The sequence below is a fragment of the Drosophila kikkawai genome, chromosome 3R (genome assembly GCF_030179895.1).
Source record: "Drosophila kikkawai strain 14028-0561.14 chromosome 3R, DkikHiC1v2, whole genome shotgun sequence".
Lineage (NCBI taxonomy): Eukaryota > Metazoa > Arthropoda > Insecta > Diptera > Drosophilidae > Drosophila > Drosophila kikkawai.
The window spans coordinates 21,979,339-21,993,408 of NC_091731.1; the positions used below are offsets into that span (position 1 = coordinate 21,979,339).

General features: G+C 36.9%; 1 protein-coding gene across 2 annotated transcripts in view; it reads left to right on the top strand.

Annotated features, from left to right (window-relative positions):
• The window catches only part of Eip93F (Ecdysone-induced protein 93F), a 72,299-nt gene extending 59,814 nt beyond the window's left edge, over nucleotides 1-12,485 (top strand). For both annotated transcript variants that reach the window (XM_070286955.1, XM_017165043.3), the window contains exon 6: nucleotides 3,371-12,485. In XM_070286955.1, coding sequence (XP_070143056.1) covers nucleotides 3,371-5,861 — 2,491 coding nt within the window. In that variant the 3' untranslated portion in view covers nucleotides 5,862-12,485. The remainder of the gene's footprint in view (nucleotides 1-3,370) is intronic.
• The last annotated feature ends 1,585 nt before the right edge of the window (nucleotides 12,486-14,070 follow it).

Genomic DNA, 14,070 nt, shown 5'->3' on the forward strand with positions numbered 1-14,070 from the left:
AAATCAAGCTATGAAAACTTAAATTTAACCTTAAGAAATGCACAAGAACAACAACAGATGCCCTATAAATAAACCTCTTTCCAAACCTCTAAAATAATTTGATACAAAAGTCTTCAACCATTTCCTTTAGGATATAATAACAAGCATTTTTAAACAATTAAAGCAGAAACTTGGCTATAATCCACCCCCTGAATTTGCTGTAATTAATGAGAACCTCCCATCCATTATTTTCCACCTTAATTTCGTTTGACAGTTGGCTTGACCTCTGCCTTGCAACCGCACACCTCAATCAAGGTATTTGCACAATTACCTGGCCAAATATAATTATTATTAAAGTTGAAATCGAAATGGTTGGTTTATTTTTTATTTTGTTTAATTATATTTTTTTATGAGAATAAAACTTACGTATATAAAAGTATATGTATGTTTATATATGGGCAAAAGCATACAAAAGGTGTGGGATGAACCGACAAAAATGCAATATGCGCATAAAACAACAACAGCGGTGCAAAAAATGCATTTCAGTTGCGTCAAAATTGCAACAACAACAACAACAACTGCACACACGCACACCACACATACACACATCCACTCACACTCACTCGAAAAAAAAAACACACAAAAAATCAACCCTTTTGCCGCTGCCACAAATTAAAACAAAATGTCAGAAAAATTGCAACGCCAACGGAAAAACGAGGAAAAAAGCTGGCGAAGGTTTGAGGTTCGTTCGCTCTGAATTTCCTTTTTTTTTCTCTCCTTATTTTTTGGGTGCAAATGAATGCTCTTCACATGCGTGTGCAGCGGCAAATACAACAAAAGCAACAAAGGCGGCAACAAAAAATGCATGCATGTTGTACAACAACTGCTGCTGCTGCTGCCGAAGCCGACTGCGACGCCAACTGTGGCCGAGGCAGAGGCAGCTGTTGCAATGGCAAATTGCAATTGAAGTGCAGCCAAAAGGTAAACGACACCAACGAAAAAATCCAAACGACATTGAAATGACATTTTTCATTTATTTTGTGCGCGACATCCTTTTTTTTCCTGCAAATATACCTCCTGTAGGCAAGGGTATATTGTATTCGTGCAACGTAAATAAAGAAGCCTACAAATTGTATGTTATTTTTATACAATTATCAACGATCCTTGTCAGTTTGTCCATCGAAATTTAAAAGCAATTTGATTTTACTTGTATAAATCTTTTTTATTAGTGATCTTAATTTGCATCCTTACATCCTTTTTTAGTTTAGAAAACGATTTTCTGAAGTTATTTAAAATAAAACGATACATTATATCGAATATTTACCCTCGATATGCTTCCCTACTCTGATTTCCCGCCAAGAAACCCCCTCTCTGGTATGCTTCGATTTTTCTTTAACAGCTCAACTCATTAACCTGGGTATCTTATAGTCTTGCCACTCTATTGTAGTGTTCTTCCTGTTTTTTTACAGCATCTGCAACGAGGTCTTGGTGAGGAAATCCCCCTGCAATTATGCAAATTTTTTTCGCCACTCCTCCCTCTTTTTTTTTGGGGGAAAATTATTTTGTATATGCAAAAATGAGCAAAAATGCGAAAAACTGTCGCCATTAATGACGTGGCCCGCCCATCACCGCCCATAGCCCAATCCACTTACGGTCAGCAGAGGCCACGCCTACCGCCTACCGCCTCTTAGCCTTACTCCTGCTGAACAGGTCCCGAAAAAAAAACCTTGAGCTATCATACAGCTTAACATTCACTGCCACCTGCTGCCGCTTTCGCTTCGCTTTTTCTTGTTCTTCCTCTAGCCTGCATTTTTGTGTATATTTTTTTCCTTTTTTTTTATTTGTTGTCTGCACAATTTTCAGACATTTTCCAGACGCGCAAGGACTCCGTAACAAATGGGCAAAAAAAAAAAAGTAAAAAAGTTGCTATGACTTTGCCATCAACTTTTGCCAGGGCCGTCGCCACCGCCCGCTGGGCCACAGCCCTCAGCGAAGGGTGCCAAAGAAGCTGTGCGTTTTCCCTCCTCCTCAGGCTCCTCACTCGCATCCCCCTGCCCTTACCCCCTTTTTCACGGTGCAATGTCCCCAGCCGCCCACGAAAAAAGAAAGGGTCTCGAGCTCGTCTCGTTTCTGGTTGCGCATAAAAGAAAAGAAATATTTCGTGCAGCTGCAGCACACGGAAAAATTAAAAGTCAAAGATTGGTTATAAAAAATGTGTCATTGACACTGGAAAATCTTAAAATAATGAGCTTTTTAAAGTGTTACTTTGAATATATAATAACTAAGGTAAGGTTTATATACCTTTTTGTTTGAAAATAAAAATAAAAATGTAAAATAAATTATAATTTGCTTAAAGAAAAAACAATTAATTTAAAAACATAGCAAAATCACATTTTTTAAATTGTTTTCCAAGAGCACATGGCTTATCAACATAAAATGTTGATAAGCAAATGTTGCCAGGAACATGTTGATTGTATATAATATTTTTTTAAAATTAAAATTTAAATAATCAAAGTATTCTTTTCCAGTGCAACCTTGTTGTTGTTGTCGGAACACAAAAGTTGCCTTTTCCTGATGAGTTCTAGGAGGGGAGAGTCATAGGAAATGCGCTTGGACTCACGCTCGCGTTGGCATTAAGTGAAAAATGTTCATTCGTTCTTCTCCTTTTTTTTCCCTACGCTTTTTTTTCGGATTCGTCTAATGAACTTCAAAAACATATTTGGCCCCATACTCGAACCCTTCTTGGCCAGACTCCCCCTGACTTGTCATCTTTTGTCTCTGGCTCAGCACCCAAAAAAAATGGCCACCAAAAATGTGAAAAAAAAAGAAGGTGGATTGTATAGCATCCTTGGCTTTGCCTTTGACACTGCAGTGTCGTCTTTTCCTGTTGGTTGCCCTGCTGCAGACATTTAAGGAGCACTCATTGTCAGTCCTCCTGAGTGCCTGTGTATATGTATGCGAGTGCCGAAAAAAAGGAGTGCTTTCCACTAAGCCAAAAAGGGAAGAAGTGGCTGTCAAGTCCTTTGATGGTGCTGCCAAAAAATATTACCCTGCAACCCGAACTCGAACTGGGGGACTCAGAATTGCCGGCAGATAAAAGTTGATTGACTTGTTCCAGGGAGAGAGAGGGGAGAGGCAGAGCTATATATATTTAAGGGAAATGCAAACAGAAATCGGCGAAAATCGTATCTTATCGCAGCACCTGAGGGAAATGACGTTAATAAATTGGCCATAAAGCAATCATTATTAATTTAGAATGGGTCTTAGGCCGACGATATAGGAACTTATTCTGTAGTTAGCTCGATAAGAAGTTCGATTTGCTAAGTAATTTAATATATATAACTCAGACTTCATATAACTTACTTTACTTTTACCTTTTACTCTTTTACAGAGCCTGTGCCACGCCAACGCCCACGGGAAGGCGGTCGTACAGCGAGGAGGACCTGAACCGGGCCCTGCAGGATGTGGTGGCCAACAAGCTGGGCACCCGCAAGGCGGCCAGCCAGCATCATGTGCCCCGCTCTATTCTGGTCAATCGGTTGTACAAGATACAGCAGCAGCAGGACAGCGACCAGGAGCAGCTGGATCAACAGGAGCCAGATCCCGAAGACTCCAACGATGATGGCGAAGGTGAAGTGGACAGCAATGCGTCTACTCCGGCGCCGGGTTATCCCGCTGATTTCGCCCTCCGAAAACTGAGTCACCTGTCGTCAGAGCACAATGGCAGTGATCTGGGCGATGATCTTGATCGGGGTGGATCTCCCAAGCTGGGACGGCTTCCGGGTGGCGGAGGTGCGAATGTCAGTGTTAATACCGATGGCTTGCCCTCCATACCGCTGGATGCCAAGGTCCTGATGCACACCCTTATGCTGGCCGCTGGCATCGGGGCAATGCCCAAGCTGGACGAATCGCAGACGGTTGGTGACTTCTTCAAAGGTCTGCTGGGTCGGGGGATGTTGACCGAGCCACTGCTCAGTCTGCTGTTGGCCAGTCAAGAGAGCAACGGTAGTGCCTCGTTGCTGCTTCAACAGCAGCAGCAGCAACAGCAGCAACACGTGGCCGCCGCCTTTCGCCATCGCCTGCCCAAATCGGAAACACCGGAGACGAACTCCTCGCTGGATCCGAACGAGGCGGGCGAGGATCCCATATTGAAGATTCCGTCCTTCAAGGTCAGCGGCCCGGCCAGCAGCAGCAGCCTCTCCCCGGGCCTGGGTCACCATTCGCTGAACAACAACAACAACAATAACAGCAACTGCAGCAGCAACAGGAACGGCAGCAACCGCAGTCCCCACTCCGCCTCACCCATGCTGGCCGCGGCAGTAGCCCAGGGTGGTTACTCCGCCGGGAACAGTTTGCTGCCCTCATCCTCGTCCAGCATACAGAAGATGATGGCCAGCAACATCCAGCGACAGATCAACGAGCAGAGTGGTCAAGAGAGCCTAAGGAATGGCAATGCCAGCGATTGCAGCAGCAACAACGGCGGCGGCGGTGGCTCTTCCTCTTCTATGGGCTACAAGAAGCCGAGCATATCGGTGGCAAAGATCATTGGCGGCACGGATACCTCGCGATTCGGGGCCTCTCCCAATCTCCTGTCGCAGCAGCACCATCACCCCGGTCATTCCGGCCACCTGAGTCACCTCCAGCAGCAGCAGCAGCTAAGTGCCCAGGATGCGGCGGGCAAGGGCACGCGGCCCAAGAGGGGTAAATATAGGAACTACGATCGCGACAGTTTGGTGGAGGCAGTGAAGGCGGTCCAACGAGGTGAAATGTCGGTCCATCGAGCCGGTAGCTACTATGGCGTGCCCCACTCCACGCTGGAGTACAAGGTCAAGGAGCGTCATCTGATGCGGCCGCGCAAGCGAGAGCCCAAGCCGCAGCCGGATTTGGTTGGCCTGACGGGACCAGCCAACAAAATTCACCTGGACAAGTTGAAGCCTGGCAACCACAGCTCCAAGCTGAGCAATGCCCTCAAGAACAACAGCCAGGCGGCAGCGACTGCGGCGGCGGCTGCGGCGGCAGCTGCTGCGGCAGCCACGCCCAACGGTCTGAAACTCCCCCTCTTCGAGGGTCCTCCTCACCAGCTTCCGTTCCAGTCGAACATGTTCTGGCCCCAGCCAAATGCCACGAATGCCTATGGCCTGGACTGGAGGCAGCAGCCACCACAGGGAGCCGGGGGAAATCACCATGGGCTGATGAAGAGTGCCCTGGAAATGGCGGAGAATATGTACGATGGCATCATCCGCAAGACGCTGCAGTCCAGCGAATCGTCCTCATCGGGCAATGGCAGTGCTGCCGGAAACGGAAGTAGCAATGGCAATGGCCACGGTCATGCCCTGCTCGATCAGCTGCTGGTGAAGAAGACGCCGCTCCCGTTCACGAATCAAAGGAGCAACGACTATGCCGCCACCTGTTCCAGTGCCAGTGGGGAAAGCGTCAAGAGATCGGGCAGTCCGCTGGGCAACTATGCGGACATCAAGCGGGAGCGCCTGAGCGCCGACAGTGCCGGCAGCAGCGACGAGGAGCACTCCAGCAGACACACACCGGCCAACAACAACAACAGCGATCTGGCGCACAACAAGAACAAGGGCAGCGCCTCCTCATCCTCCTTCGGGGCCAGCGGCAATGGTCAGGCCAATGTGACTGCCAATGGCAATGGACGGAGCAGCCGGATGACGTCGCGCGACTCGGAGACGGATGCCAGTAGCCTAAAGAGCGCGGAGAGCGGCCACCACCACCAAAACCACAAAACAACAACAATGGATCTCAATGGCAGTCACATCAAGTGCGAGTCCGAGGCGGATATGGCCCCATCGGGCAGTCCCATACTGCACGAGAAGCTGGCGCAGATCAAGGCCGAGCAGGTGGAGCAGCAGCAGTTATAGGAGCAGCCGCCGTTGGCCACGAATCATCCAGCGTTCGCCTGGCCACCGCTGGCCGCCCACTACTACAGCTTCTAGGATTCTAGGATCGGAGACGGTAACTAGACCGGTATTGGTATGGGGATTGGAGGGACTAAACCAAATTAAGCCACGTTTTTTGATAGTACCATACAAAGCACTATATGGAAATATATATAGGATATAAACGCAAGAGTGGTAAATGTGCGCTAGCTCTTAGTTAATGTGTAATCAACTACATAAAACAAAAAACAAAAAACAACCAACAAACAAACAAAGAAACATACATGCAATATGTATATTTTTGTTTCGTTTTGACAATCGACAAATAGGCATTCTCTTGTACAAACCTAAAGAAAAAAAAACAAAAAAACTAAACAAATTTAAAACCTTAAGACCAAAAAAAACAACTGAGCAAAAACCGAGAACCATTTTCATTTTGCATTTTTATGTTAAATTGCATTTTTGGTTTAGAATCAGTAGGAGGATGTCTTGAAGTAAAATATATGCAGGGGTGCCAAATAAATGGCTTAAGATTTAAAATCTTTTTAAGTGGTATCCAAAAGTATGCTACAAAAATTATAAAGTATACTTTTGTGCAAAGTTTCCAAGGATTTTAAAACCAGAGCTATTTCTGCGGCATCCCTGATTTAAAAGATTAAAATTCTCTTGAAAAGGTGAACAAAAGTAGGCAATAGAATATATTTAGAGCACACTTTTAAACATATTTTCAAAAGAATTCAAATCTCTTCAAGTGTTTCCCAGACATCCGAGTATTTTATATTTTTATTGAGCAGAACCAGCAGTCCAATGGGAATATAAATAGCAGAAATATAGCCAACAGCAAAGCAGTTACAAGCCAACAACTTAAACGACGTCTGCATGGCTGTGCCTTTTGGCCTTTGACCTTCGATTTTCACACATTCCATAAGCAATATCTAAATGTACTTATGTTCCATATATATTATAAATATATATACATTTTTTTTCTACAATTTTCTATGAATTTTGCCAGCCAATGGGACCCGTGCAGACGTCCTCGACATAGACAGAATGAGTAATATAGCCAACAAACTACAATAACTAAACCAAGACCATAACAGCAATAACAGCAATAACAGCAACAACAACAACATCTACAATATCCGATCAATAACAACAACAACCAGCAAACAGCAATAATAATAATAAAACAAGAGACTCTACAACTACAAAAGAAGGAACACCACACACACGCAAGAAATAGCTAAATTCAAAACAAAAACGAAAATTAACCACAAAAATTCTACATTCTTTATGATTTCACAAAAGTTAAACAAAAATACAACAAAAAGAGAAACGAGAAAAAAGTAAAAGAAAACAAAAAACGGAAATCAATAAACAAAGCTGCCTTCACATTTACAAATTAAATAAATTAGTAAGCAAAGCGAAAGAGAAACGTTAGGACAAAGCACACAAAATAATAATTAACGAGAAAAACAATATACCCAAAACGCAGATCAAATCACAAAATTTCAAAAGCAACTCCCCCATTTACCTTTGTTTAGCAAAATTACAAAAAAAATTAAGAAAACACCCTTATAAAATCGCTTACCAAAATAACAACTCATATTTTCTTTTTAAAAATTGCACACACATTAAACTAAATTAAGCAAAATTATAAAGTGTTTCGGTGTTTATATAAAAAAAAAGGATAAAATTCAACAAAAAAAAATTGTGTTTAGGCTAAAATGGAAATTTATATCGAAAAATTAAACAAAAATTTCACATATTGGCTTAAAAGTAAATGAAAGAAATTATTGTGAGAACACACATTTCATGTACAGTCGTCGCCTATCCACCAAAAGCAAAAAAAAGCATAAATATATTAAAAAAAAGACTTTATATTACTATATACTATATAAAATATATTTGTATATTTATGTATGTGTGTGTCTTCATCACTACGCGTATACCTCAAACCAAACACATGATCATTTTGAGCAACTAAATATATTTAAATGTACTTATATACACTCTACAACACACCTCTTTTACAGGAGAGCAAAACATATTTACACAGTTACAAAACCCCCCGCCCTCGACCCCTGCCCTGAACTTTAGGCCCTCCTTTCGACGTATCTCTATAACTCTATATATTTCGTTTGAATTTGAAATTTTCTATTTATGGGTAAACAACAACAACAACTAACTAAATGTCTGCGTAAATGAAAAATAGAAGAAAAAATATATAAATGTACCTAAAAACATATTTTGTGTGCTAGCTAGTAAGTGTCAAAAAAAACAAAAAGAAAAACAAAAATCATACAAAAGCGATATACAATATATTTAAAATGAAAACAAGGAAGAATTGTCGGTAACACATATTTGAAAATATTTAGTAAATTATAATAAAAGAAAGAAATCCAAAAGTATGGCAAGGAAAATTGTGGAAAATCGTTGAAAATCATTTAAGGGCATTTTAATATTCAACAAAATTATATTATTATACTTTCCACGATGCAAAAAAAACTTGATAAGAAAAACAATTTATTGGCTTAAATCCCAAATTAAATTCGATGTGCATAAATGTTGTGGTTTAGTATCAAAATCAAGCCGAAAACTAAAGTTAGGAACTAGAAACTGTAAAAACAAAATTATTAAATTATGCATTTGGAATAACAAACAAAAAAGAAACAAAATAATACAGAAAAAAGTTCTGAGAAAAACTGTTTATTATATAAAAGAAAAGAGGAATATGGAAAGTAGGGAAGGATATAAATCAAAAAGTATTTATTGCTAATTTAATTATATTTGAAGTATACATACATATTTATTATATACATACATATATATTAGACACACTATCTGTGATTAATAATCCAAAATTTTGAAGAGCATTTTCTGAAATAATGTTGGCTAGGCAAAAAGACAAAAAAAAAATAAAAACCGAGAAAGGAGAGATGGATGAGAAACAACACACACCCAAGTCAAGAAATTGTAGACAGATCGGATACAAATCAATCACAACAACAACAGAGGATTATAGAAACCAAACTAAACCAAGCACAAGCTACATAAGTCAACTGCAGCTATGGAAATCATAAGATTTTGAGCTGCATTTGGCCAAAAAGAATTTCTTAAGCTACGGCAAACATCACTAAAAAACAGCAACGGATGAAACTGTTCAGAACATAAATAGTTGTATATATTTTGGAATAATGTTTACTCGAAAACTAACCAGTTCAAGTCAAAATTAAATACGAAATCACAATGGCAAAGCAGTCTTTTATAATGCAAAATTATACAAGAGGAAATTATAAATACTAAAATAAAAAAGAAAAGAAATTATAAATACAATTTTGCAAAACATTTAAAAATCTAAGAAATCGATGTAAAAAGAAACAGAAAAACAGCGGTAAACAAAAATCAAAAACCTAAAATAATAAACAAGATAAAGTGCAATTATACGGATTAAATAAGCAAATTTAAGAAAACGTTATAACAAAAAAAAAGGTGTGTTAAAAGAGAGAAGAATATTTCGAAGCATGTTTAGCTAAAAAAGAATTCCAAGGCAACTGATAATGACAAGAAACCAAACAAAAAACCGAAAGCAAAAAGCATCCAGAAAGTACAGTGCGTTTCTTGGCTAAAAGACATGCAATAGTCACCAGGCAGGGCTTAATTTTTTTAGCCTTGCCTTGATATTGTTTCACAGATCTGAAACGCACTGTGCTGGATACGTGGGCCCTTGTGGCTTTATAGGTTTTCCTTATAGGAAGATACTCACGACACAAGGCCATAAGCTATATGAAAACCCGATGGTAACTGCAGAAGTCGAAAGTCGAAATGTCAACCTAGTGGTAGGTCTAAACACAAAAGTGAAAAATGAATGAAAACAAACCAATCGAGTGTAATTTGAGTAACAGCTTGAGAATGTTGAATTGTATAGAATTTTTGCATGTTCACCTGACTTACATATTTCGAATATTTTCAATATTTCGACTTCGATTCGGGGTGGGCATGCAAAAACGCTCAGGTACGTGTTTTATTTTTTCGGAGAGAAACAAGATTGATTACCCATACATTACTTATTCTTTGTTTTACTACAACATAATAGTTAATATTTGTAAAAAAAAAAAAACACAAAACGATAACCGAAACAAGCTAAAATTGATATATTAATAATATAATTGTTTAAAGTGGTTTGAGATAAATAACAGAAAGATAGAGAGAGTTTCTAGCGTGCTTAAAGAAATTGCTCACATTTGTGTATAAAAAATCTAATCTAATTTGTTCAATGCGAATCAAAATTTGCTGAATATAAGTGCATATACATATATATGGTAATTAGAGTTTATTTTCGACCTTAGTTTAGCGCCTAAAATGATTACGATTACGAAACGATGATGATTACCATTAGTTACGATCTATAACTGTAGGCAAATCCAAAATTTCTTCACATAAATCAATCAAACTTCTATTTTCACACATACACACACTATATACATATATATTATGTAATCGTAATTCTAATTATTATTATATTATTATTATAACGACTAATTGATTAGCGCGTTGTTAGCCTCGATTTACTATGGTTTGTACATATTAGAAGACATTTTTGTATCGTATTCTCCTCTATTTTTTATTACTAAATACTTATTATTACTAGCATTATTATTATTCTCTATTTTTATTGACTTCTTAAATGGGCAACATCATTTGAACTATAGTGCAATTGTTTCAAACAAAACCAAGCAACCAACAACAAATATATTAACATTTAACGATTAATATGTTTAATTTACAAGCTTTCTTTGCCAAAATGCCAAGAAGGATATATGATGATGAATCAAGCAAGAATCGAAAATCAAAAATCATTTTAAGTGCACATAACTCTTTTTTTAAAATAGGTCTTAAACTACGCCTAGGTTTCCTCCAATTATTATGCGCACGCTTCAACCTAACAAAAAGAAATCAAAATCTATTGAACTCAAAGCCAAATTCTTCACATTCTCATTGTCGAAAAAGCATCACAACTCAAAACTTTTCTCCTAAGTTCAACTTGAGCGACCGAAACAACTAAAGATCAGCAAAGATCCGAGCAAAACCAAGCGAAAACTGCTAAGAAACAATAGCCCAGCCGTGACAACAACCAGCACAGACAACAACCAACAATAGCCCAAAAAAATAATTGAACTAAAAATTGAAAAAAAAAACAACAACTACAAAAGAATTAAACAACTTAAACTATATAATTAATTAATGTATGGATAAATATTCAAGCGAAAAGCTTGAAGCAGCTCAGATATAAATCCAAACAAACAGCCTAAAGTCGATTGTACTTTTCTTTTTTCTATCCCAAATACAACAACAACAACAACAACAACAACCAAGCAGCAACCACAATTTTATTAAACAATAGTACTACTCTTACTACAGAACTTAAATAGCCACAAATAAAATAGAAATAGCCACAGCAATTAACTTTAATAAAAACAAAACCCAAACAAACACAGAAGCCGATTTTCAAAACAGATTTGTATTCATAGCCACATAACCATAAACAATAGCCACATAATTAGCAATGACAAGATAGAATCCAGATACAGATACAGATACAGCTACAGACTCAGCAGAATCAGAAATCATAATCCCCGAATCAGAAAAAAGAAGCAGCACGAAATCGAACTGCAAAGGCAAAACAATTTTAAAAATAATAACAAAAAATATATAAAGCAAACAGAAACCAATTTTTATTTCAATTATTAACTTTAAACACAACAACATCAACTCCACACAGTTACAGTTACAACAACAACAACAACAATAGCCCTAGAAAAATAATATTCATAATTAATCAATCAAACCAACAACTTCAATAGTTATAAGCAATTGGCATTAAAAACAACAACCACTAAGCAAATACAAAACAAACCCTAAATCTTAGCCAGGCAAAAGTTTTGAGAATATTTTTCATTATTTTTACAAACAAACAAACAAACAAACCACTGATGTAAGTACAATTCATAAAATTAGACTTTCGGTAAACTACAAACACAGAAATAGAACAGATATAAAGCAGTCTTTTTTTTTTGCATTTACATAATCACTACAGAATCAAGAGAAAAAAATAAAAACAAAAGCCAATAAGCAAATAAAAAAAATTCGCATTATTATTAGCAATAGCCCATAAGTACACAAAATGTATTTAGCATTAAAGCTAAGACAGAAAAACAAAAATAAAAACAACAACAGAGATTTAAAACAGAAACAGAAAGTGAAGAAAAACTTAAACTGCAGCAAAACATGTGAAATTTATTTTGTACTGCGAATAAATCCAAAATATACATGTTTAATTTGATTAAGTAATTTATAATAATATTGAAATTTTCGCTTAATTTGAATTACACACAAAAAATAAATGTACTAAATATATATTGTAAACCTTAAATTAATATTTACAGCAGCAAAATTCTTTGTTTAGTAAAGCGTGCATAATTGTTATTATATATTACACACAGACACATAACTAAGATTAAGTTTATAATTTTCGTTATCTCTATTATTTACTTATTATGTTTTAAACGCAAAAAAAAATAAAATAAAAACAAGATATATACAATATATTTACGAATTACGAAACGTTTATTAATAAAAACAGAAATATTTTAGTTCAACAATTCGCTTTTTATTTCCATTTATTACCACAGGAGGCTTTCGTTTCACACACTTTTACCGATCAGAGAGACACAATGCAGAGATTAAGAAACGAACAAAATATGAATATTAAATTAAGCACAACAGTCTAACAATTGCAAACAAGATACTTAATACCATTATATGCAATAGTTATAATTGACAGATGACAGAATTATCTATAAACTGAACAATAGCCCAAAGTAAATATTGGCCTTGATAGGAGGAGCCTAAGTCTTTCTAACATGGCCAATATTTGCTCCATTTTCACATGCAAGAGATGAGCAAATAAACAATTGGATTGCAACAACAAGAACAACTACCAACAGAACAACAACAAAGGCAATTGAATTTTTACTTTCCAGTTAATTGAGTTTTATTTTGTTTTTATTTCACTTCACTTTCGACATTTTTACCCCGGGAAAACTCTAAAAACGGCAAAAACTAGTTCAGGCGAGCCAAAGGAATCGTATATCTAAACTCAACACAGCTTCAGGGACCAACTAAAGAAGAAATGATTTAAATTAAAGAACAACTGGTAAATCAAACTAAAATGTATAAACATCTAAAACTAAAGCGGACAAACACTAAAACAAGTTTCGAGGCATATCTTAACAGAATGAAAAATGCAAGAAAATTAACAAGGAAACATGAATAAAAATTCAAAAAACTTTCAAAATTATATTTAACAAAAAACCAAGGAAATTGTATTTGTGTACATAAAAGAGGAGACAACCCTTTTGGTAATCTATATACATATATATTATATATATTTAGCGTGTCAAAAAAATAAATTTAAAGGAACAAAATTATCTAAAAGAGCGCAGCAGAAATTATTTCAGGCAACGTAATTTGGATATTTCTGAAAAAACAAAAACAAAAGAAATTCTATTTGTAAGGCAAAACTGTATACGATATGCAAGAGGAAAATTTAAACTAAAAACTGGATTAAGTGTAAAAACATGCATACATATTTGGATGGCAATGTCGAAAACAAAACACAAAAAATATACATAATTGAGGAAACCGCTTAATTTACATAGATCTAATTATTATTTTACTTTGGTGTAAATAACGAAATCGATTGGGGACTTTCTACAAATCGAGCAATGATAAACCCAAAAATCAACATGAATAAAGTAAATTCAAATTAGCAAAATTTTTGTCAACAAAAAATAAAAAACAAAACAAATGACCTAGTAAATGCTAAATTCAAATTTATAGTACATATTTGTATATGTATGAGTGTATTGCATAAGTTCGATGTGAGTGTATAACAATTATTATTAACATTATGCTTGCCACTTTGATTTCACTTAACCAAGTTATTTTGTTCGTAAACAAAATCAAAGTCTAACTGAATAAATTAAAAGCCAGTAAAAAACAGAGCAACAACAACATGTGCTGATGTGCTGAATTCCAATTGAATTGCAACAAAAACGAAAATTGAGAGAACAACAAGAAGAACTAGTTGGAAATATTCACAATGAGGAAAACAAAAAACTAAACATTT